This window comes from Phyllobates terribilis, unplaced genomic scaffold (assembly GCF_046119375.1).
Source record: "Phyllobates terribilis strain yellow unplaced genomic scaffold, ASM4611937v1 Scaffold_2__4_contigs__length_985480577, whole genome shotgun sequence".
In the NCBI taxonomy this organism is placed as follows: Eukaryota; Metazoa; Chordata; class Amphibia; order Anura; family Dendrobatidae; genus Phyllobates; species Phyllobates terribilis.
Genome location: NW_027362762.1, coordinates 127,614,714 through 127,641,662, shown reverse-complemented (window position 1 = coordinate 127,641,662; position 26,949 = coordinate 127,614,714). Strand labels below are relative to the sequence as shown.

Sequence of the window (26,949 nt, the reverse complement as noted above, 5' to 3'; positions counted from 1 at the left end):
CCCAATGGCAGAGTGTCCGGGAGGCAGGAAGCTCGCAAGATGCCAGGGGAGCCACAGAACGTGCTGCAAGGTAAAAAGCGCGCCCCGACGCGCGTTTCGCTCTTCTTTATCAAGAGGCGCCTCTTGATAAAGAAGAGCGAAACGCGCGTCGGCATAGGGTAGCTGTACAATTCACCCTTAATTTGGATCCTTCTCTTATGGTTGCTATTTAGCGATTCTTGTATATATTATGGTTGACTATACCTATCTTATTGACTTTTATCCCTTAATGGGTGAACTGTAATATTTATCTACTGCTTTTTCTTGCAGTTATATATTTATGGAGTGTCCCTCTGCCTGTAGATTTATCTGTATCTTTGTATTTTGGATTGCTCAGCAATTTTATTGCCAGGGGTTGTCTTGTTTCTGGCACTGTTTTTTCCTGATCCCCTTGCCTTGTTATTATTTTTCTATATAGCTTTTTATCACTGTGATTATGAATTACTAATAAAGATTTTGTTTCTTTGCTAACTACTCTTTTGTTCTCCGTTTGTTCTTTATATTGGATATGAGTAGGCAATTTGAACCCGGTACTGGACTATTTGTCTTAGCACCGGGTTTTGTATTCTAGTATATAATTGGCCAGTTTTGTCTCATAGCTGGAAAATATAGTTAAAAATTTCACATATCCTTTACCTATTGGGAAGTCATGCGGAGTTAAAAAGGCTGTCTCTTTTCAGAAAATGGCAATCACCAGGAGCAATTTGTTATTAAAATAAAAAAAAACACGCATTTTACTCACCCTCCCCTGGTCTACCGTAGAGTCTCTGCCGCTGCTCCCTATATCGGATATTGCTTGCAGCACAGACGTCATGTCGACAGGACTGCAGTCAATCAGTGAGCTCAGTGGTTCGGAGTGGGGCATTGTGTGTACACAAGCAATGCCGCTAAGATCAGTAACTGGTTGCAGGGCTATCTACGTAATGTTGGCACTGCACATAATAACAAACACCGGGATCATGCATAAATATAAATTGATATCCATTATTTATTAAACAGGCGTCCAGCAGACAGCTAACTATAAAAAGAAGTTACTTAATCCGGTTCTCCAAAAATGAGATGAAATTGAGTCACTGAAATAATTCAAAATGCAGCGCATCCTGGCTGCAGACTGAAGATGTAAGGTGCCGCAGCGAGGTAGTCATGGGAGAGTTGTAGCCCCTGCTCACTTTGACACCCTACAGACAATTTGTCATTTCTCTGATGTGTGGCTGGGTATGTGACATTCTTCACTTACTTCAAACCATCCGATCGCGGCTGTCTCCAGGCATTTCTCTTCTGGGACCAGGGCAGCAATAAATTCAGAGGACATGGAGTTCTTAACCATAACTGGGAATTTACTTGGGGGAGAGGAGTATATACAGTATTTACAGTCAGGTACATTGGATAAGGCCCAACAGGTTTTCATCTCCCATACAGGTGCTATAAACATCTTCAGCTCTGGTGCCCTCTTTAAGTGAAGCATCTCTCTAACTCTATTCTCTAGCTGAAGAGAAGTTTCCTCACCAGCGACAGTGTGTCCGGATCCTATATCTCCCTCATGGCTTAACCTGGAGTCCTATCTTCCTCTGCTACCTGCAAACTAGAAGTGCCCCGGGGTCCTCACTACCTCTGTTGAGTTTCTCCGGCCAGCTAATGGGACTCCTGCATGAGGAGATATTTACACTGCTTATCCACTGTCTGAGGGTAGGGAGCCCCTGTCTACCCTAGCAGCCAATTTCCCTTGCTGTCCACCCGTAAGACTTGCTGTCACAACTCTGACAGGACTTCAACTGCCACTTTCTGGAAAATTCTTCAGACGTTACCTAGGATGCCCCGCCCCATGCGGCAGTTAATTCCTCACTGTCTGGTAGCAGCCTCTCACTAACAGCTGCGCCCGACAGTGGTATCTTGTGGCTGATTAAAAGTACTACAGCCCCACAAGGAAATATATCAGGGACAAGCTTTATACACACTTTATGCTTGATCATGGCACTAAGTTCCCCCTCTACTCTACTGGCTGGATCATCACAGCTAACCCATTAACTGAACCTAACAGCAGCTCAGAGAGATCTAACTATGGGAACATTCTTCTTTAACTCTTTCAGTGCCAAAAAGAAGGCTACGTCCTTCCCCACTACTACAAAGACACACACTTCCAAGCCATGTGTCTCAATTGGCAAGCTATCACACATACACCCCCCCCCCCCCCCGTTGGCGACCGAGAGCAAGGCTGGGATTTGTGAAGAAAAATGTTTTAACCCACATTATGCTCCACGAGGAAGAGATATTTCTTCACATATCACAGCCGTGCTTCCGGCCGCCGACCGGTTATGTGGGATACAGCTCGTCAATTCAGGCACATGTCTCAGGAGCAGTACGTCTTCAGTCCACAGCCCATATTGATACATAACTAGGACGGGCTACAGTTTGAATTATATCAGACACGCCATTTTCTCTCATTCTCGAAAGAACCCCTTTAGCAAAGAAAACCTCTTCCCATTTCATACTGTCAGCAATGGCATCACATGGAAGAGAAATGTCACAAGATCGGAGAAAGAAAATAATTTCTTTACATAAGAAAAGTGAAGGTTACAAAAAGATCAGCAAAGCTTTTCTTATCCGCCAGAATAGTGCAAAACCAAAGAAATGAGGGGGGGCACAAGTTTGTATACATGCACTGCGTAAGAGCATGTTCGCACTGCGTAAGAGCATGTTCGCACTGTGGCCATTTCACAGACAAACCCAAGAAAAAAATCAGTTTTATACCCTATAGCAAGTAAATAAGTGAACAGCAATGGTACATGTAAATAACATAGGGTACTTATGCTTTTTTGACCAAAATAGCGTTTAATAAAAGCCATCCCACCACGACAAAGTGTACCCAGTCAGGACAGTCCTAGCCTGTCTCTAGTATTAAAACCTTACCTTATGTCAGCCAACCTCAATGTGAAGGGAAGAGCAGGACACGGGCCCCAACTGTTCAAGGGAAGCTATATAGATAAATGTCTAGCTCAGAAAGGGGGGGGGGGGGGGGGGCATGCCCCTGTTTGTACAAAGTACAAGAAATACAGCAGAACCAAAAAAAATGAGCAGGAGCTTAATTTGGTATACGTGCACTGCGTAAAAGCACGTTTACATTGTGGCTATTTATCTATATAGCTTCCCATGGACAGATGGCTGAACAGTTGGGGCACCTGTCCTGCGCTGCCCTTACTCATATTGAGGCTGGCTGACATGTAATACAGGTGTCGGGATGCAAAGCACTGAGCTCACGAGGCAGAAACAGTCAGGGATTGATATAATTCAATTTATATACAGAAATGATTTTAAATAGTTAGTATTATTAGCAAGGCAAGTCAACAGTAGAACTAATAAAAATAGTCTTGGAACAACAAAGAAAGTCTTTCATTAATTAACAGTAATATTCTTTTCACAAAGGTGGTGCGCCCAATCGTGGGAGTCACTATGTAAGTTCTCTTTCCTGATCTGGCTCTAGGAGGGGTCACCAGTTTTTCCCGCTAGGCAACAAGTCTCTCTCTGATGTAGTCTATCATAGCCCGTTGAGCCTCCCACGCACCAACCGGCTCCCTCCCAACCTGGAATCCTAGTCCCCACCAATCCCGGTACCCTAGGTGAAAGCTGCAAGTGGCGGCCCTGCTCACTCGTGCTGTTCCTCCGCAATCGCATGCGTGTCTCTCCTGACGCAGTCTTCTCATGGCTCTTCTTGGCTTGACAGTCGGCGGTAGTCTCTTAGGCTTGGAGCGGAGAGGACTAGGCCTTGGCTCTTGATAGACCATGCCAGGTCTCCTAACCAGCGCAGGGCGCGGATCCTGGCCCTGACCAGCGGAGGCTGGAACTTGGGAGTTCTCCTGCGAGGGATCCGTATCTTGCCAGGCGGTGACCGGTACCTGGGTGACGCAGACTTCCTGCTGAGGCCTGTCACGCTGCACTCAGCGGCCTCTCTAAAATACGTCTGCTCCGCTCTCTTGCTGGGCGCAAAATCTGTCTGCGGTTTGGTGCGCAGGGCTCCCCCTGCAAATCTTGCAGCACAATTTGGTTCCGCTTGATTTCGCCTGGCCAGCAGATGCCAGTCTTTTTTTTCAGTCAGAATACTGTAGCAAAAAAGTGATACAGAAATGTAACAAAGATGGAACTGCAACCATCTCAGGTAGAGTTCCAGGCCATCAAAGGAAGTTAACACCTAAACAGGAGTGTCTTCTGAAGAGATGGGTTGAAGAAAAGCCAAATGCAAGATCACTACAGTTATTTAAATATGTAGAAAGCCAAACCAGGTAAGCGTTTCCTGTTTCATAATGTGTAGTGATGAGCAAGTATGTTTTGTTAACCCTTTCGCCGAGTATACTTGGGCGAGCACCGAGTATTTATAGCGTGCTCTGGCTTTAAGTTTTCGTCGCTCCGTGAACATGATTTGCAACTGATTGACAGATTTAATACATGTGAGTAATGCTGGAAAAACAGGCATTCCTCACATGTATTAAAGCTGTCAAACAGTTGCAAATCATGTTCACGGAGAGCCGAAAACTTAAAGCCCGAGCACGCTATAAATACTCGGTGCTCGCCTGAGTATACTCAGCGAAAGGGTTAACAAAACATACTCGCTCATCACTAATAATGTGGTGTACACTAACATTGTAAAGGAACGGCATTGCATGGGTGTCATCCAAAAGGAAGCCTCTCAAAGCCCATGCGCAAAAAAGCCCATCTACAATTGGCCAGGGCTCATGCTCAATAATATGCAGTCTAATGGGACTCTGGAGTGATGAGACCAAGATAAATGTTTTTGGAACTGATGGCTTCAAAACCGAAATTCGTACAAAGAAAAAAAGAATGATGCCTATAGTGAAACATGGGTGGTGGTATTGTCCTTATGTGGGGCTGCATGAGAGCTGCTGGTGTCGAGGAGCCACAGTTCATTGATGGTATCATGAACTCACAAATTTACTGCTCTATATTGAAAAAGAAGATGCTACGGTCACTCTGTGCCCTTGGTAGACGTGCACTTTTCCAACGTGACTATGATACAAAACTGTTGCATTTCTGAAGAATAACAGGGTGAAAGTGATTCAGTGACCAAGTATCATCTCCTGATCTAACACCAAAACGAACACTTATGAGGAATAGTGTTGAGCCACCCCCGCAGTGTTCGAGTTCGGTTCGGTTCGTCGAACACCCGTGTGTTCGCCGAACTGTTCGTCGAACACCTTCGAACACCGTTAAAACCAATGGCAGGCAAACAAAAACACATAGAAACACATAGAAAACACCTTCAAAGGTGTCCAAAAGCTGACAAACTGCTCAGAAGACATAACTAACACATGGAAAAGTGACAAGTACATATAGTCATGCGAAAATAAAAGAGGTGGAGGAGTAAAAGGAGGGGGAGACACAGATATAGGCATGTCATGCCCTTCTAAAATCCAAAAAGTGAGAAGCCAACACGGCCAGTCTGCTCCTGCCCGTGCCACCTCCGTGTCGCCGGGTTTGTGCCAGAGCCGCGGTGAACCCTGATGGCCAGCCCCCCTCTCCCAATACTGGTGCCTGTCCGCTGGTGGGTCGAGCGAGCCCCCCTGTGGTGGAGGCAGCTCTAAGCTTTTTAATTTAAATTGTCTCTCTAATTTGAATGAATACAATTTAAATCCATTTACAAGGATCTATTGGAGGGCAAGTCTCATGCCAGCAGCCGCGTAATTCCAGCTCCAGTAGCGTCCACTAAAGCTGCTGCAGTTAAAAAGCTTTTATAAGGATCGAGCTCGGCTGTCCACCGCAAGGCATCCTACTGCCAGTCCCAGCCCCTATGCCTTGGGGTGCCTCCTGATGCTCTTCACTGAGTATCCCGTGGTCCCGAAGCATTTCCTTTGAAAAAATGAAGTGTCCAAACTACAGGTGGTGTAGCTTGCTTAACAGCCGGGATAATCCGCTGACTAGCAGACCCTGCTACTAGGCACAAAGTATTTCCTGGGCTAGATGCAGTTAAAAATTTGTAATTAGATACTCTCGTTGGATGCTGAGAAAGCATTCCATAGAGTCTCCTGGCACGCCATATATGATTCTCTTAAAAAGCTTGGGGTAGGGGTCTAGGGGACCCTTTTATAGCCAAAATCACGGCCCTGTATCGCAATACGTCACCTAGGCTGAAGATAAATGGAACTGTAGCACCCTGAGGGCTCGGTTGCTACAGAGGTATTGCACCTCACCCAGAGGTGTGATATCTCACTCTCAGGTAAGGATGTAGTGTGGATCAGGACCCGACACCTGCATGCATTACACCACATTGCCGTGGGGCAGGGCGACCAATATGCCCCTGAGATGGGCACGACAGTCCCTGTCCCTGGCTGGAGTGGGGGGAGGGAACACTGAGGAAGGGGAACCCTGTAGTGCAGGAGCAGGGAGGAAGCAGTTCCTGGGTGCATTGAGAAGGGAGTATAAAAGGTGGGCACCATCTTAGTTCAGTGCAGAGAAGTCTGAGCAGAAGTGGCAGGGAGTAGGGGCTCTGCATGAGCTCTGCATGAGCTCTGCTCCGGAGGCGGGCCTAGTAACAGAGGCCCAGGCCTGGAAGAGGGAGAAGGAAGGAAGAGGAGCGGAGAAGGCTCCAGGAACGAGGAACGAAGGGATCTCAGGGGTGCGGACGGGCGAGTCGCCACCGCACGCCAGAATCCACCTGCGTGGAGGGGTCAGGCCAAAGGGGGAGACCGGTCCCCGAAACTAGTGGAGGCAGGAAACGACCCTCAGCTAGAAACAGGAGGCTGTGACATTTTATGTGGCACAGCCCCTCGCTACACCAGCTAGGAAGGCACCACATAGGGTCAGGGAAACTGGCGCCAAGTTTACCAAGAGGAGGCCCGAGGCAGCCGGACAGAAGGGTTGGTAAGAAAGGCCAGACAAAGGACACACAAAGGGGGTCCTGTGAAGCGCTCCAAAGTTATCTGGGAGTTGTCTGAGCCCCTCACCTGGTGAGCACAGTACGACGTGGGCAGCCGTTACCTGCAGACGTGGTCTGGATAATAAGAACTGTGAGTAAAGGCCCTGGACTGAATCACTGACTCCGTGTCATTACTGTTGCTGCCCTGCACCATCACCCCCATCCTCCGCATACACTGCCCTGAGGCTATACTTCTCCCGTGGGGAGTTATGCTACGCTCTGCTGCACCCACAACACCAGCCTCAGCGGTCTGCCCTGCAGCGGCGGTTCACTCTGACCGCAATCCACGGGTGGCGTAGTCGGACATTTAAACATCAAAACCACATAAATAGTTCCGCCACTGGTTTGACCGCCCTGAGCCACGGAACCGGGTTGCCGCCACGGAGACTACAACCACCAGCATCCACCAAAAAGGGTCCGGCTCCGGGTGTCCCAAGGCCCAGGGGGCGCGTCAGAACATTTTCATCACCTTTCACAATCACCTATGGGACAAGGCAGGGATGTTCTCTGTCCCCTCTCTTATACATCCTAGTGACGGAGCACCTGCTCTCATCAATTCGCCATAACCCCAATATTAGGTGGATTGAGGTGGGAGGCACCGAGTACAAGTGCTCTCTATTTGCTGATGATGTCCTAGTATATATCACTCAATCACATATATCCATCCATGCTGTTATGGCTGAAATAGATCACTTTGTTACATGGTCAAATTTTAAAATCAATGCAGCGAAGTCTGAGGCCCTCGATGTCTCCCTCCCCAAATCCATATAGGATTCCATCCAGTCCAACTTTCCCTTTGCCTGGCCCTCACAGGGTATCAAATACTTAGGAATTCCTATTCATAGAGACCTCTCCCATCTATGTTATCTTAATTTTGGGCCCTTTATTGAACAGTTCCATACAGACCACGGTTGGCAAGTTAGAACTGTAAGATTCACTACGTGAACCACTGGTGTTTTGTGGAAAAGCACATGTACACTGTGTTCCAAATTATTATGCAAAAAGTGTTTAGGAGTGATAAGGGAAGAATTTGTTTGTTTGTCAGTTAAACTCATTGATGGTGATGTGTATCAGGGCTCTTTATATCACTGTAAGCAATTGCAGACACCAGTGCTAATTAGTTTGTCAGGTGTGTCCAATGAAAGGCAAGACTACTTAAGAAGGCTCTCTCACATTATTCAGCAGCCTACATTTTCTGCCAAAATGGGAAAGAAAAAGGATGTGTCGGCTGCTGAGAAGCAACAAATTGTGGAGTGTTTAGGTCAAGGCATGACTACAATCAACATTGTGCGATGATCAGGATGAAGTGTCTTGGCAATCAAGAAGTATGTAGCGGATTCACAGTACACACGTGTGCGTGCTGATAAGGGCAAATTGAGGACTCTTTCCTACAGGCAATTACGTCAGGTTGAAAGAGCAGCGGCAAAAAAGCCTTGTCATAGCAGCAGACAAGTTTTTGAAGCTGCTTGTGCCTCCAACGTCCCCCGAACAACAAGATGCAGGGTCCTTCAGAGGTTTGCAGCTGTGCATACGCCATCCTGTCGACCTCCTCTATCCACTTCACACAAGCAGAAACGGCTCCAGTGGGCCAAACATTACATGAAGACTGATTTCAAAACTGTTTTGTTCACGGATGAGTGCCGTGCAGCGCTCGATGGTCCAGATGGATGGAGTGGAGGATGGCTGGTTGATGGACACCCCACGCAAACACGGCTACAGCGCCAACAAGGAGGAGGTGGAGTAATGCTTTGGGCTGGAATCATGGGGAGAGAGATTGTCAGCCCCTTTAGGATCCCTGAAGGCGCTAAAGATGAACTCCATAATGTATGTGGATTTTCTCAAACAGCACTTCCTGCCATGGTTCAAGAAGAAGAACCGTGTATTTCACAGCAAGATCATTTTTCTGCATGATAATGCACCATCTCATGCTGCACATAAAACATCTGCATCTCTGGCTGATATGGGCATAAAAGGGGACAAACTTATGGTGTGACCCCCATGCTTCCCTGACATCTACCCCATTCAGAACCTTTGGAGCATCATTAAAAGGAGTGTCTATGATGGCGGGAGGCAGTTCACATCTAAGCAACAGCTCTGGGAGGGTATTCTGTCCTCATGCAAAACAATTGAAGCAGAAACCATCCAAAACCTGACAAATTCAATGGACGAGAGAGTTCAGAAGCTCCTTTCGAACAAGGGGTCCTATGTGAAAATGTAACATCACCTAGAATAAAGTTTTGAGTTGAAAACTGTTTGATTTCAGTTTCTAATAACCTGCTGATGCTTATAATTTCAAAAATGACCATTTTTTTGGTCTTTATTAAAATGAAAAGGTTGATTGAAGAGTGTGGGGGATCTAAGAGTGTGGCAACCCAGTAGTCATGATTACTTCGAATTCTGACAATATGAGGGTCATGCTGCAGGTAGTGCAGCAAGAAGGCACTTATGTGTCTTGCGCATCTCGGAGCCCCAAAATTATTTTCCGGGCTAGATGCAGCTAAAAATTATTTTTAATTTTAAATCTGGTGGAGCTTATTATAGATGGCCTAATAGGATCAGTGCTGCACACTGCTACAAAGCCCAAATTATTTTCCAGTCAAGATACAGATAAACATGATTAGTAATTTGAAAGCTTAAAACGGTTGGTAGGGTGATTTTAACCAATCATCAAGCTTTTACTCTCCCCAGGATGACACAGGGGTAGAAAAGTCGTTTCGGATCCATGATTTGTTCATCTTTATGAACGTGAGTCTGTCTACATGATCAGTGGAGAGCCGCGTGCGCTTATCTGTCAGCACACCACCAGCAGCGCTGAACACACGTTCAGACAGAACGCTGGCTGCGGGGCATGACAAGATCTCCAAGGCGTAAGTGGCTAGCTCCGGCCATTTATCCAGATTGGAAGCCCAAAAAGAGCAAGGGTCCAGTGACACAGTCGTGGCTTCAATGTTTACTTGGAGATACTCCTGTACCATCGTCTCTAGGCGTTGACTATGTGTCAGACTTCTTGGCTCCTGTGGCCTTGCAAAGGATGGGCTAAAAAAGTGGTGAAATGATTCCGCAAAATTGATGTTACCACCAGATACTGTGGTTCTGTTACGGTTTGAGTGCTGAACACTTGACGGTCCCACGGTTGGCAAGTTGGAACTGTGAGATTCACTACGTGCACCACTGGTATTTTGTGGAAAAGCACATGTAAGATTCTGCAACAGTCTCTGCTGATACTCCTGCATGCGTGCATCCCTTTCTATGGCAGGAATAATTTCTGCAAATTTACTTTTGTACCGGGGATCTAACAGTGTGGCAACCCAGTAGTCAGGATTATTTCTAATTCTCACAATTCGAGGGTCATGTTGCAGGTAGTGCAGCAAGAAGGCACTCATGTGTGTTGCGCATCCAGGAGCACCAAGTCCCTGTTGTGTTGGTGGCGAGGTAACAATCATGCTTCCTTCCTCTGTCCTCTCCCCCCAACCTCGCACAACAGAAATGTGATCAAGGTCTCCCTCATCTGATGAGTCTTCCATCAGTTCGTCCTCCACTTGTTCCTGGGCTCCTGCACCTTCCTCACTAGTTTGGCTGCTACCATGCGCCCTGGTAAAACCATCTCCCCCACCCTCACATGCCTGCCGCCTTGGTGCTGCCGACCGTCTGGACCTTGCAGATGTTAGCCCTTCCGCATACAACTCCTCCTCCTCTACTTCCTCCACCTCCTCTTGTGCCACCACCTGACTCCGAATTCTATTTAACGTGTGCTCCAGCATGTAAATCACCGGAATAGTCATGCTGATAATGGCATCGTCAGCACTAAACATCTTCGTCGCCATTTCAAAACTGTGCAGAAGGGTGCATAGGTCCCTGATCTGAGACCACTCCTCCAGCGTGATTTGCCCCACCTCTGAATCTCGTTGGCCCAGGCTATACATCAGAACGTATTGCACCAGGGCTTGTCGGTGCTGCCACAGTCGCTGCAACATGTGCAGAGTTGAATTCCACCGGGTAGGCACATCGCATTTTAGCCGGTGAAGTGGCAGGCCCAACGACTTCTGTAGAGATGTAAGTCGCTGAGCTGCGGGATGCGAACGGCGGAAATGAGCACACAGCGACCGTGCCCTCTGCAGAAGGCCATCTAGTCTGGGATAGTGGGCTAAAAATTGCTGGACAACCAGGTTCAACACGTGAGCCATACAAGGCACGTGTGTGACATTGCCCCGGCGAAGGGCCGCACCCAGGTTTGCAGCATTGTCGCACACGGCCTTCCCTGGTTTCAGGTCCAGTGGAGACAACCATTCATGAAATTGGTTCTCCAGAGCTGACCACAACTCCTCAGCTGTGTGACTCACATTTCCCAGACATTTCAATGTAAAAACCGCCTGATGACGTTGAGCCCTACTGCCAGCATAGTAAGGAGGTGTGCAGGATCCCTTCTGCGCAGTTAGAAAGCTTGTGGCATGACCAGACAGGCTTTGGGTGCAGGTGGAAGACCGAGAGGAGGTTGAGGAGGCAGAAGCAGTGGAGGAACTTTGACATAAAGAGGATTGACGCACAACTCGTGGGGACGGCAAGACTTGGACAGCAGCCCCTTGTCCTGCTGTCACCATAGTTACCCAGTGCCCAGTCAGCGACATGTAACGCCCCTGTCCATGCCTACTCGTCCAAGTGTCTGTGGTGAAATGCACCCTGTCACACACACAGTTTCTCAAAGAAGCGGTGATGTTGTGTGCGACATGCTGGTGGAGCGCAGGCACACCTTTCTTTGAGAAGTAGTGCCGACTGGGCATCTGGTACTGGGGCACTGCGACGGACATAAGGTCTCGAAAATCCTCTGTGTCCACCAGGCGGAAAGGCAGCATTTCTGTAGCCAAGAGCTTGCAGATGGTGAAATTCAACCTCTTAGCTTTCTCATGGCTAGGAGGAAATGGTCTTTTACTTGTCCACATCTGAGGGACCGAGGGCTGGCTATTGTGCTTAGACGGGGTTGATAAGGGTGTCCCCGGCAAACTGCCGGTCTGTGAGGAAGATGCAGGCGGACATGTTAGGTTGCCTTGATCCAAAGGTGGTGCTATCGATGTCGGACAGCGCTCAACACCAGCTGCTGTTACCACCTCCAAAGAAAATGATGACCTGCCAATCACGCTGGCTGTTGCGGGTAAAGAGGTGGCAGGTCTGCGCCCCAAAACAGGTGTGACTGCTGTCCCCCCAGTCACAGAGGATGAAGAGGCCGCGGATGCACAAGATATGGCAGACGGTGGTTGGCCCGGCCGGCTAGGCCGCATTGTAGCACACTGAGCTTCCCACTGCAACTTATGCTTCATGTCCATGTGCCGATTCATGCATGAAGTACTCAAACTATGTATTTTTTGGCCTCTACTTAGCTTTTGCTGACAAATGTTACAGATAACACGAGTTGGGTCATCTTTATCGATCTGAAAAAATGCCCAGGCTATGCAAGGCTTAGCACCCATGCGACCTGAAGAGCCACCACGACTTGTGGTGAGAGGCAGAGTTGTGTTTGAGGATGCAGTTGTTGACGTGCTTCCAGTACTACGTCTCTGTCCAGGAAGGCGCAACCTGACCTCGTCGTCACTAGCATCTTCCTCCACCTCCTCTGCTGACCTCATCTCTTGGCTGACTGTGGGTTGACAGTAAGTGGGATCTCCAACCTCATCATCATCACCCTGTGTGTTATCACACCCGTCGTCCTCAGAGCCAACCTGTTCCTGCCCTGACAAAAAACTAAAGTTGTCGCTCCAATCAGGTATTTGAGTCTTATCATCGTCTTCCTCATTGTCTCCACCAACAGGAGTTACAGTTTGGGAATGAGGGTCTACATTATGGTCAGAACCTTCTGCGTCTGGTCCTGGATCCGACTCAAAGATTCTGGGCATCAGTGCAGATCATTTCCTCGTCTGGATTCACAGAAGCGCTGGAGTCGACCTCTGATTCCCAGGCTATAGTATGAGTAAACAGCTCTGCAGACTCAACCATCTGTTCTACCTCATACTCAGACGGGCAGCTGGAGATTTGGGAGCTGTGAGGAAGCAAGTGCGATTTGGGTGACACCTTTGAGGACTGGAGTATTTGTGATGTTGAAGTTGATGTGGAGGAGAGCCCACTTAAAGGAGCACTTGATATCCGTTGAAGCACCTGCTGTTTTTGTGCCTCATCTGGAATTTGTAGCGATTGGCGTGGCCGTAAGAAAGGGATCTTATCACATTGTCCGCTAAAAGAAGTAGACATTTTAGTTTGGCTGGAAGATGGTCTTTCTTCTGCAGATGTTACTGTTGCTTTAACACCTACCCCACGGACACAACCTTTTTTCCCCTTCCCAACACGCCTATTCCCCTTTCCACCAGCAGCAGGCCTTTTTCCACTCATTTTGGTGGTTAACTAATTCACAACTCTGGAGTTGTTTGCACAAAAAAACAATGGATGGTAACCGAGCAGAGCTGAGTGGCCAAACTGTGGTACTAGGCCAAAACTATTGGCTGGGTTAGATGCAGAAAAAAATATATTCAGTTTGCAACCTGATGGAGGTCAGTATAGATGGACTAATAGAGAAAGTCCGACACACTGCTACAAGGCCAAATATTTTTTCAGAGGTAGATGCAGAAAAAAATTATATTCAGTTTGCAACCTGATGGAGGTCTGTATAGATGGATTAATAGAACAAGACCCACACACAGCTAGAAGCCCAATATTTTTTCAGAGGTAGATGCAGAAAATATATTCAGTTTGCAACCTGATGGAGGTCAGTATAGATGGACTAATACAACAAGTCCCACACACAGCTAGAAGCCCAAATATTTTTTCAGAGGTACTGTAGATGCAGATACAAATTATTTTTAATTTGCAACCTGATGGAGGTCAGTATAGATGGACTAATACAACAAGTCCCACACACAGCTAGAAGCCCAAATATTTTTTCAGAGGTAGATGCAGAAAAAAATATATTCAGTTTGCAACCTGATGGAGGTCAGTATAGATGGACTAATACAACAAGTCCCACACACAGCTAGAAGCCCAAATATTTTTTCAGTGGTACTGTAGATGCAGATAAAAATTAGTTTTAATTTGCAACCTGATGGAGGTCAGTATAGATGGACTAATAGAATGATGCTATGCCCAAAAGATTTTACTTCACTAGGTGCAGTAAAAAAATTGGTATTCTATACACAGGTGGTATATCTTGCAACACAGATAGGCTACTCCACTGACTAACACACTCTGCAATAGGCCAAAAAGGATTAGCTTTGCTAGATTCAGCCAAATGCTGTGAAAAAAACTTGCACAGCACTGGCACAGACCTGCCTGGCAAAAACTGATAGGAACTGATGTAACCTAGTCCTGAAAAGGACTCCAATTACAATTAGTCTTTACTCCCACAATCTATCTATTTAAGAGCACAGACCTGCTTGATAAAAGTCGTAGGAAATGCTGTAACCTAGTCCTTAAAAGTACTGCAATCACAACTATTCCCTACTCCCAAGCTATCTGTAGATTTGTGCAAAAATTGGCTTGAAATTAACAAGGTATAGCGCACACAGCAACAGCGGTGCCGTCTAACACGCAGCTGCAGCAGTGAGAAAATGGTGGCGACGGGGAAAATGGCTTGGTCTTATAGGGCAAGGACATGTGACATACACTGCCAATGACACATGCCCTTGCTTGTGTGAAAAAAAGCACTTCGCTCCGTGTGTGCGCTGCTGATAGGCTGACAGATTGCACCTCCCCACTGTAAATGCGGGAAAGAGAAAAAAAAAATGGAGATCTTCATTGTTCCTGCAGAGATCCATCCCCTGCCCCTCCCCCCACCCCGCTGTACACTCAAACTGCGTATTAACATTAATTTTCATCATTACTGAGAAAAAATCCAGTTATGATTTTGGTGCACGAACAGTTATCGAACATAACCTCGAACAGCCGAATTTTTATCAAGTTGTTCGTGTTCGCCGAACGGCTCGAACACCGCCCAAAACAGCTCGAATTTGAGATTGGCGAACAGTTCGAGTAGAACAACGCTCATCTCTAATGAGGAATCCTGAAGAGGCAAGTTTTCATCACTCTCCATCCAGCATCCAGGCTCTAGAGGTCGTTCTTGAAAAATGTAAAATGTAGATGTTGCAATATATCACCAACTTGTTCATTCCATAGCAAGAAGACTTGGTGCTGTCCTTAAAAATCATGGAGGTCATACAAAATACTAGACGTAGTATTTTTTGATGTGGGGTGGATTCATTTTTGCATCAACTAATTGGAGTAAAACTGAAGTTTTTCTATGAAACTCAGCCTTGCAAAATTTTGGAAATTGTTCTTGTATTCAGTGAGATATTGATTAAAATCTTAATTTTTCATTCATTCATTGGACTGCAGTGTATATATAAAATGCTCAGCATAAATGGGTGCACCCCCTTTAAAAATTCACAGTTTCTCCTGAATATAAGAGAAAAAAATACTTTGCCATCCGACTGTCAATAAATACGCAATGGAATACAACGAAAACCCCACTCTCCTCACATTGGATGTTCCACACTGTTCACATTGTCCTGCCTGATCTCCTGGCTGAATGACTCCATTACATGGCCAGCGTCATCTTCGAGAAGCTGCTTTATTCACGCGTACAGAGGTGGAGGCAATTGAATAAATCACGATCTGCTTCCAGCCAAGCGCTGTGCTGCATTTGCGCTACCATTTTCCACCGGAGTGCTGCAGTGCACGTTGGGGATATCAAAGTCACCCAAATATGGAAACACTATTTTAACACTTAAGTTTGCTTTGAGTAAAATTCCACTTTTTATTTATAGTTTTATCTCTATATCGAATGCTCACCAACTGCAAATATTCAGAAGAGTATAGATGCACATTGATAAGACCCTAATTTCAAGCGAAAGTCACACGGACCAAATGTGATGGAATCTCAACTTTTTGGAAAAGTCTGAACTTCGAGGTTTCATTATCTGACTGTGCAGAAGACGGGCATATAACATCACATACACATTACCCCTTGGATCCCGGTCAGATGCCTCTCATGCAGCCAAAATCAGATCTCACACTTTGCACTGATGACGGGCAGTACCCCGAAATACAGTGTCTGCAAATTGAGATTCTGGTTCTGGCTTTTATCCAAGGCTCGTTAGAGAGTCGAAATTGACTTTTAGGATTGCTACTTCCTATAGGGGGCACTAGAGTTCTAGTCCTCTTCCTCTCTAAAGAGACTATTAGCATACACATTAATGGCACGGGGGAAGCAGTGTATTACTGACACATGCTGATGAGAAGTAATTGAGGCCTCCCCATATGTCATGGAGACAATAACTCCAGCTGTATCTATATTAGTCTAATGCTTACAGTAAATGCAATGGATTACTGTTCCCGTCCTTCAAGTCAAAGTAACCTTTCAGCTTCTGGAAGACTCAACAATGACACTACAAGTCTGTTAATATTTCATACCACACAATAGAAAAAAAGAGCTGACGTGTCTAAGAATGCCCCAAAGTGTTTATAGCTAAACCACTTTTACCACCGACACTAATGTTTCAACGCAAAACACTAAACCGCAAATATAGACAAGGAGTTGGAGGAGGTAAGCGCATTAGGCGGTATTACGGGGAAAGTTCCAAGAACTAAAACTGCATAAAATAACACAACAGCTCAATTATGGAACAATAATGCACATCACCTGCGCTTTGTGGAGTAAAAAGATAGATATTTAGCGTTGGCACAAATGTCTGTGGAGTCGTTTGGGGGTTTAAATGCCTGACATGTAGTTCAGCAAATCATCCACAAAACCTCAGCGCCCAAATTTTGCAGATATTAGAGCTGGCTTGTATGGGAAGCACAGCGATGTCGAAGAGAGGGGCGCTAGTTCTGTGTGACAGTATGCTCATTGAAAGCGGATACGGTAACTTACTGCCAAGTGAATAGAAGAAAAAATATATATATATAAAAAAAAAAAAAAAAAAAAAAAATCACAAGATCCTGGACCTGCAACGACGCAATTAGTCCGTGGCTACCTGACCAGAGCCCTGCACACTTCCTACTACCTGCAACATTGCTCTGTGTCTATTCGGACTAGTGTAGGCCCCTCAACATCCAATACATAATGCTGCAAAGTAACGACGGCACAGCTTGTACTAATCAGAAGAGGCACTGGGGATACCACAAGTAATAGAAAGCCCGCAAGTCTCTGGTCCAGCGGAACAGACTGCGGATGTGGCTGATGGACCAAATCTTCTTGTTCAGTTCTAAAAGTGAACAAATAAAAGGTCACATCCATAAACAGACCTGAGAACATATATTACCAAATTGGAGCACGTGGTGCCACCCTGTATGATGACAACCATAGGCACTTTATTTTATTTATTTACATAGCTCCAACATATTCTGATGTGTTCTAACGGGTAATGTTTCTCCTTGTGTAGAGTGACAAGCCAGGCCTGGCATGTTAGTGTGAGGAGACTTATAAGCCATGCATGCTCCCCTGGGAAATTAAATATTCAAAATGCCTCTTCAGAGAGGAAGAGGACAGGAACTCTAGTGCCACCTATTAGAAGTAGCAATCCCACAAGTCAATATCGACCCTTTAACGAGTCTTGCCATATGACTTAGGATAAAAGCCAAATCAGAGTCTCAATTTTCAGACAGTGTTTCAGGGTACTGCCCCTCGTCAGTGCAAAGTATGAGATCTGATTTGGAAAGCTGAGAGGTTTAAGACTGGGATCTAAGGGGTAACGTTTCTCCTTATGGAGAGTGACATGCAAGGCTTGGCTTGTCAGGGTGAGGTGACTTAAAAGCCATGCATGCTCCTCTGGGAAATGAAATCTGCAAATTGCCTCTTCAGAGAGGAAGAACTCTCGTGTCACCTATTGGAAGTAGCAATATATGCTGTCACGTGTCTGGACAGAACTGGACTATCAGCCGGACATACGCCGTGTCACCATTTCAAATTACGTTGCACATTTGTAGTGTCCAGGTAAAACTTGGATACATCGTGTCTGTCCATGCTAATAAGTTAATGTTATGTTCTCATGGTTATGAATACTGAGGTTTTCATTTTGCACCATGCTTTTTAACCAGCCCTGTATATATAAATAAATTATTCAGTTACTTATATGTAGTGCCCAAACTACGCCGCTCTACCGTGAGAGCAACTGCTAAGAATCAGAGAAGTCGGTTTTGAAACTATTTGTGGTGCTATAAGTATTTTTTTATACAAAAGCATAGTAGAAAAAAAAATGACTAAATGCAAAAATAAAGTGACAGTATATTCTAAAATCCATTTAATATATTTATGTTGTCATCATAGCCGTTCTTTACAGCAGCTCTTTCACCCAGCTGCACAAAATTCAGGAGAGAAATTTCTTTTCTTCAGCCGTGAATGAGCAGCTTTCATCCAAGTCTGAAAGTCCTATACGATGAGGAGGTATGAAATTACACTAATGCAGAGCACTCTTCCCTCCAGCTCCGCTGTTAAACATGAGCGATTATCCTTTGAACAATGCTTTTAAACCTTATATGTCTTTATTTCCCAGTAGATCAACTGGCGATGCCCATTAAGCCACGCTGAGCCATTCAACCCATTAAGCAGCATGTAACGCTGCCGAGTACATGAGATCCAAAGGTTGCAGCCGCAGAGTGGGCGCGATGTTTTACTCGCAGACTAGTCTGGTTTTGAAGGGGCAAGAGGACGAAAGAAAATGATAATAATTGAGTTAAGGGAAATTTAACCCCTCATTTATGGTTAGAAGTCAATGTGTAACGTTATCCACCTGCTATAATGCACATTTTCCCAGACACAGAGGATTCATCTTGTGCTTCTCGCCACATAATAGTCTAACTAGACCCCCCCTATACTAACAGCCCTGCTAGATAATAGAAGACTTTCAGTAGAAACACTCGCCATATAGGATTCTATAGCAATAAAGCTTTACTCAACGGGAACTGTGATCAGTACAAGAAGCAACAGTTTATTGTAACTATTCCTTATAGAGGTAGAATATCCATTTAGAAAACTTAATTTTTTTCAGTTGTTGTTCCTTATTATGTTGCCCCCTGCAGTTCTTTTATTTACCTTGCCGGCCATCCACTTCAGTGCTGGTGGTCAGGCATGCTCAGTAGCTCAGTCCCACCCACCTCCCAGTAAGAATCATTGCACTAGACGTGGCTTCTTCTCATGTCACTAACCACAAAATGAAAACCACCACCATGGTCTAGCGAGACACTGGAGCAACTTTTTGGACTGATTTTTTTTTTTTTTTTTTTTTTTTTAAAGTTTTAGCATACAAGAGACTTAGCAACTTATGTAGTCACAATCTTTCACATGAGAAGATATATTTCGCATGTCAGAAACAAGAGGGGCTGTTAGAGGAGCTCTAATGGCCCCCAATATACATTAAACATATCTGTGGACCATCCCAAGCATGGGGACCTCCCAACTGTTCCCCAACAGTTGGACTCCAGGGGAGAAATGGGTTATGTAGTTCGGAATCACACAACCCATCCTTTTTTTGTGTATTAGATAAGCTGCAGGCGGAGAAGTCTAGCAGCAGCTTACTCCTCTCTCCCCATAGAGAATGCATGAACGTTTGCCTAATGATTGGTCATCTAATGTATGCCATTGTAGGGTATACTCACTTTTGGTAGCACTTTATCAGGGGCACCTAAGGGCCCATTTACACGAGTTGATTGAACTCTGATCGATTTTATACAATCCGATCGGTGGTCGTTTAATGATGTGTTTAGACAGGCCGTCCAGAATACTATGAGCATAGAATGATCGTTCTGTGCCTACAGAATATTATGTTATCGACAGCACAGCACCAGGTTACACAGGACAATGTGCTGCCGAGAACGATGATTTTAATGCCAGCATGAAAGATCCAAGCACCTGATGCTTTGTTCATTTGTAGGGCGATTGCAGGCCTGTTTATACAAGTCAATAATCAGCAAAGGGGTAGTCTAATGAAAGCTTGTTCCTGAATATTAGATCATTTAAAAGGGATCTTAACACAGACCCTTCACTTATATTATACTAAATATGCATTCATTACATCTCATGATGGTGTTCATGCGGACTCTACAATACACATGGCTTCATTGTCACCACTTACAATATAATTGTCTTTTTGGTATTTCACCCTCCCTATAGTTAATACGAGGGGCAGGTATGGAGCTGACGTATCAGGGGGGGTTCGCATTCTGTTCTTAGACCTGCACCACGGACATCCCCCCTTTTTTCCTTCGCTCTCTCCATTCTGTAGTCAATAATTCTACATTTTAGGGTACAGGTTTATTTAATTTTGGCTTAATAAAGGATATTGTTATTTTGTTACGTGTTGTGGATGATTTTATTTCTTTTGTGTTTGGAAGTATATCCACACTGGTTGGTAGCATTTTCATTTTAACCTTACAAATTAGAGTAATAAAGTATAAAAGTGAAATGTCGCTTACTTTACGGTGGCACTTAGGAAGAAATTCAGCTGTGGCATTTGTAGATTGTCAGGACCCGCCAAATACCGATCAAACTGAACCTAAGGACGAGAAAAACTGTAAGTGGAAAGTCACTGATCGCTTACACTGCAGCAGTAGCGCAGCACGTTTTGGCAAAATGTAGAAAATCTTTCTTATAAGGGAACCTGTTAGTACAGAATGACTGTTCAAACCAAGTGCAGAGCAGCCTTGGCGCGGGCAATCAGTTCAGTATACCTGCTAGTTTTCCATCCATTTCCGGCTCTATAAAGTCAGAGCTGTCAATCCAAGAAGAAAGCGCGCAGATAAAGGGAAAACAAGTAGGTGGGAAGGTGCACTGAACTGTTTGGCCGCGCCATGATGCATCGAGTGCCTGTGATTGGTTTGAACAGTCATTCTGTGCTGACAAACTCTCTTTAAAGCATTTCACAAAGAAAGGTCTATACAGCAGGACTCTGACCAGGCACCAATGCAGCAGATTTTATGAAAAGCATTGTAAGAAAAAAAAAAAAAGGCAGCAACGGAATCAAGGTCTTTGTCACTTACTTATTCCACCCTGTGAGACGGCAGCGTAATGCTGGTGACAGATTCCTTATAAGACAAGGTGAATAACCCCAAGCAAAACTAATTCTGGGAAGCGGTGAATGACTCAAGGAATTCAAAGAAATGAGACTAAACTCATGCGCCACCTTTGCAGGCTCCAGGCAGAACCCCTTCCAAGAATTTTCCCTAGCTTCCCTTTAGAAACAAGGAGTAAGATGTAGAATGAAGCAACACATTGTGACACCGCAGTTCACAGTCCCTGCTCTGAAGAACTGTTTCCTCGCCTCGCTGTGCTTGATCCTGCATACGAGGAGGGTGAAATAATTATACGGCAGATGAGAGGTTAGCGGTTCCCACTACAGACGCTACATATGGCGCTGGCACCAGCGTCTAGACAGGATGTATATGCTTCTATGTCAAGGAGAGACCATCATGGTCCACACCAGAGACAGACTTAGAAACAGAGCCCAAAACGTCACAGTGTCACATCTGTACACCCCTCACACATGTCCCACCTTTTATTGCCCAGTACCGGGGGGGACGGGGGTGAAGCAGTGTATTAATAATAGCTGGCTGGCATCATGCCAGTAGGTGGCTGCTCATACAATGCCGCCATTTATATCCTGGTATACTTCTATTTAGCAGCGGACATATTCTATATTGTAACCGCAGCATAATGATAGCAGGCTTCTAAATATACACAAAGTTGAAATAAAGTTCATACAAGTTATAACCTCGCAAAAACGTGCATATTGAAGAACACAAAGCCTACAATGAATGCCAAGCAGGTCCCATGTCAGTAACTATTATAGATTTTGTGTTATTAAATGTTAACTAATCTTTTACATACTTTAAGAGCCTTGTGGGGGACGGGGTCCTGAGAATCAGTCTGTCTTAGGCTATGTGCCCACGATGCAGAATTGAAGCAGAAAATTTCCGCAGCGTTTCCGCATCTCCCTGGCAGAAAAAACGCATGCGGATTTTACACGCGTTTTTTTAAAAACGCTGCAAAAAAGCGCGTAAAATCCGCAAGCGTTTTTACTTCCAAGACAATGCAGAAACGCTGCGCAAATTTTCTGCTTCAATTCTGCATCGTGGGCACATAGCCTTATAGAGAATCAGCCACCAAGTATTTGCTGCCCCATCTGAGAGCAGCATGAAGTGGAGACCCTGATGGCAGTGCTGGGTCCCTTACTGGGCTGCTCGCTGCAGCTGTGATAAACCACTGTTTCATCTGCTGCAGCTCTGCTAGTCTTCTCAATGCCGAGCTCCTGATATTCTTGAGCTCTGGCTATCGTGAGGACTAGCAAAGCTTCAGCAGATTAAACAGTGATCATCAAGTCTGCAGCAAGGAGTCCAGTAAGTGACAAAATGTTGTAATCATGGTTTTATATTCAGATTTTATTTTGCCCTCAGCTTGGGTAGAATAGATCTGATTCCAATTAATTTTGCTGAAAAGTGGGCAGTGTGATGTGGGGGCTAAACTCAAAATCTGTACACCACTCTGCAGGCACTACAGAATAAGCTGAGCACTTCTGTCCCTTGGTTTGAGAGATTAGTGGAGGTCAGAGACAGTAAGTAACGAGGCCTACAACTTTGTAAATTATTTAAAAGTTTAGGTGCACTTTAAGAGCATGACAAGTCATTTCTTGCTATAATGATCATTTTCATTAGCCAAGTTACTAGTCATTGTTTGAGGACGTTGTGGCTTTCACTGTTTTGGGAGGGCACTGCGGTTTGTCACAGCTGTGGGGACAATGCATCACTGAGCAGGGTCTGAGGATCAACCACCTTTCAGACTGTACAATTTCCAAGGGCTGCAATAAATCTTAAAAGAGATTGTCGAGTCATAATAAATTAATGACCTATTTAAAGGACAGGTCATCGATATCAGATTGGTGGAGGGCCGATACCCCCACTGATCAGCTTTTACAAGCTCCAGCTGAATGGAAATACATGGAACAAAACTGCACAATGCAGCAACAAACAATGTGTAGCTGCGGCTGCGGAGTACTGCAGAACAGCTCCTATTTTTAGAAACAGAGCTGTTTTCTAAGCTGCTCTCCAGCTTAGGGAGTGACGAATGTTGGACCCCACCAATCCAAAATTGATGACCTGTCCTATGGATCAGTCATCAATATATTATGACCGGACAACCTGTTTAAGGTTTTTTTTGCAGCCGTTGGGAAAATGTATAATCTGATACAAGGCCCTGGGACCAAAGAATATTGTGCACAACAGGCCTAGATGTGCAACTAGCCTCTTCTAAGAAGTCAAGTCAGACACTACAGTACATTTGCAGACATGTGTTATGGGGTGTTTGCCCCTAGTCAGTACAAAGCAGGAGGTCTGATTTGACTGCATGACAGGCCTCTAACAGGGTATCTAAGGGGTAACATGTCTCCCTGTGGAAAGTACCACAGTCAAATCAGACCTCCTGCTTTGCACGGATGAGGGGAAAACACATGTCTTCAAATGGTGTGCTGGTTTGGCTTCTTATCCCAAGTCATGTAGCAAGACTCGTTAAAGGGTCGATATTGACTTTTAGGAATTCTACACCCTCTCCCCCCACCATTCCCCTAATAGGTGGCGCTAGAGTCCACTTCGCTCTAGAGAAGCTATTTAAAATCCCAGAGAAGCACAGCATTGCCTTATAGTCTCCTTACAGTAACATGGTCCTCTCCACAATGAAAAACGTTACCATCAGACTGGTCACATTTACAGCATTATAAATACATATTTGGGTAACAAAACATTAACTGTGCAGTGTTTTACCATTGCTGCCTTCAGTGAGACTGCATCCATACTGGGCAAGTTTGATAGTGGTCCCTGCAATAGAATAAAATGCATTAAAAGAGGTTAATATAATCAAGTCACAGATATCAATGGAAATCCTGTACGAAAAGAGTTGGTTTCAATCACGTACATACTGTATATGTCAATGGGAGAAAATGTCAGTCATCATCATTAAGGTGTCACCTCCTTTCCAGAACGTCCGTCAGTCTAGTGTGGCAAGTTGCAGGGATGCAAGACTTGAAGTTCAGCACTTTCTAAAAGATGGCTAACAAATTTTGACTTTTTTTTTGTTTTTTAATCACCTTCTTACTAGCACTTGCTGTTTACTGTTACTTTTTTACAACAGGGTATTTTTATACGTTTGTTTTACTGTGTCCTTGTATTTTTCAGTCTTTTGGTGGTGTGAACACTGTCCTACAGACTTCACCGTGTGCATCGCCCATGTGTTTGTATTCAAATTTTGACTTTTGTCTCTTTTTACAATTGTGAGAAATTTATAAAGAAATCGTGTGTGTGTCTGGAGCTCAGCCTTGTCGCTCTTCTCCACACTTTCCTATGTGTGTCTGTAAGGTTAGGTTCACACTAGGCGCTTTTTTCACTGATTTTTTTATGCATTTTTTAATACAAATTGTTAGCTGCGTTTTACAGTACCAGCAAAGTTATGAGATTTCATAAATCTCATGCACACAGCTTGTTTTTTTTTTGTCCTCAGTAATTTCTGCTTTGAATCTTTTTTTGCACCACAGAGCATGTCACTTCTTTCAGCGTTTTTCACATGAGATGGCAGTTAGGATTAGTACAGTTTAATTAAATTAGTGATGTGTACAAATTAAACATTGGCTGAGCTAGATGTGAGATTAAACAATACCTGTGGCCAACCAAGGTGTGAAATCAAACAAGAAGTGAGCAACTCCATGGCAGACCAAAGTGTGAAAGTAAACAGTGTCCTACAAACTCAATGCACTGCCATTGTCTTAGGTAAACTATTCCTGAACAATTCACCTCTCCCACTGTTACATTTATAATTCTTGTTAATATGGTTTCACATATGTCTAGCATTGATGACCTGTGTTCATGCTTCTGTGGTGGAAGCAAAGCTGAACTTTGGGATCCTTAAAAACGCACCAAAAAACCTGTGTTTTTGATGCTGCTTCTTTTCTGACAAGAGAGCAGGTTTTGCTACAGGAAAAAAAATGCCTGTGAATATAGCCTAAGACAACTGCATGTAGCAGAAACCTCCCCGGTGACCAGTCCGAAAAAAATTCTAAGCCCTGCCCCTGACTAAGAATGCATGGCTTCATCGGCCAACAACCAGACATGGAACGGGTTAGCAGAACATTGGTCCCTTCTTTTCACTGCAGGATTTTTACAAGGCTGAAGTGTCTCAGAATGGCACCGATGCTGCAGACTAACAAATATATAGTAAAAATATATAGTAAAAATATTAACACATGTGAGCTAGGTGGGCTAGCTCTTGGTGATGGTAGAAGTGTGTGGTGTTGTATTTCCACTATTCTCTCCATACAGGAACACTGGATTTTTAGATGTAATGGGATCTATTTCTCACCTGCTCGGGCCTGTGCTGCTGCAGACAACTGTATATTTGGCTTAATCCAGCTCTGGTCAATACATAAGAGGCTTGTTCATTAATTAGAGTGTCCAAATGAGCATCAATCTAATAAAAGGAAAAATAAAACATGATACTATTAAATATTACAAATAATGGAAAATATAGATACAATCCTATTATTGGAAAACAGGTAAAATCAGGGTAATTAAGGTTATGGGGGCTGTCCACTACTAAGACCACCCCTTCTGAATCCCTAGGTTTCCCCCCAGCAAAATAACACTTTTATACTCCCCTCCAGTGCCAGTTTGGTTCCAGCGGTGTGAGCACTGGTTCTCTCAGAGATGGTGTGACATGTTATATCACGCAATCACTGAGGCCAATCAGCGCTGGCTTCAAGCACCCTGCCTTCGGACAAATCACATACATTCAGAGGAAGTGAGAGTTGCTGCGGATCGCTGACATACTAATCATGAAGTGATGGCATATTCTAGCAATACACCACCGCTTTATAAAGATAGGAATACACCTTTAAGCAAGCTTCAAAAATGAGTCACATATTCTCAAAAGCAGATTATATACATTTAAATCAGCATCAAAGTTGAGTGAAACCTGAAGATGATCTTGGTGGCATTGGCCAAAAATCTAATAATGTATGCAGCTCTCACGACTGCCGACCAATATCAGTGAGCAGAAGTACTGAACAAGTTGGATTTTAAAAAGATAAACCAGCTCTGCTCACTTCCGCATTAGGAGGTGAGCGTGGTCAGTTACGTCAATCTACAGATACCTGCTGGCTAGCGTGCGTGAGTGGCAGGTATCGTGCCCCGTCCTAGTCTAATGACTAAGAGAGGGGTGCGTTATGTGCTGCTCTTTAATGTCACAAAAGTCAGTCCCAGGGAGCTAGATTTGAGGACTGTACATTTAAAGAGAAGGTAGTGTCTGTCTAGATGGTCGATGCATAGACACAAAAGGGGGGTTGGCTTAGGTACTGAAATGAGCAATCGGCCAGCCCCTCACACACAGCACTGATAACACAGGAAACTGTCTACTGTGCCAAGATTTGATGATACAGGGAAATTGATGGAGATTTGCTACTACAAGTGTATTAGTAAGTGAAATACAATTACAACAGAAAGACATTTAAAGGGGGATCTGCCACTAGAATTTTACCATACAAACTGCATGTATTATAAAATAGGAGATCTCAGTGACCTGATGAGGCTGTAATGTTTTCCTTTCTGACACGCATTTTCAGATATTAAAATGAGCTAGAGTGAAAGAGTTCATGTATCCAAGTGTCACAGGTTTACAGCGACCGAGAGGAGCCAGAAGACCGCAGCATCTGATTCTTCCAACGCTTGCACTCACTAGAAGCCTTTCACTTTCATATTAAATGGTGCAGGTTTCTTTCAGCAGTGCAGGGGTTAATCTGCTCAGTTGTGGCCTCCCGGAAGCTTACCTGCATTAAGGCTGCCAGCTGCCCAGTGCTAGCCACTCCCCGCTCCTATATATTCTGAGCTTTTTCTTGGAGTCATTACCATAGCTATCTTATGTTGCATGGTTCTAGGAGTGTGGTGGAGTGTTGTTGTCAGAAAAGGCGTTTGGAGGATTTAAG

General features: G+C 44.7%; 1 protein-coding gene across 2 annotated transcripts in view; it reads right to left on the bottom strand.

Annotated features, from left to right (window-relative positions):
* COG6 (component of oligomeric golgi complex 6) overlaps positions 1-26,949 on the bottom strand; it is a 117,783-nt gene that overhangs the window by 5,342 nt on the left and 85,492 nt on the right. Inside the window, exons 16-19 of one of the 2 annotated variants that reach the window (XR_012269145.1) lie at positions 25,332-25,439; positions 23,744-23,797; positions 20,408-20,487; positions 782-971 (exon numbers count right to left, since the gene is read on the bottom strand). Coding sequence is in view for 1 of the 2 variants with exons in the window: in XM_073662586.1 (XP_073518687.1) it covers positions 20,408-20,487; positions 23,744-23,797; positions 25,332-25,439 (242 nt within the window). In the remaining variant the exon portion in view is untranslated. The remainder of the gene's footprint in view (positions 1-781; positions 972-20,407; positions 20,488-23,743; positions 23,798-25,331; positions 25,440-26,949) is intronic. The other variant, XM_073662586.1, reaches the window with a different exon arrangement.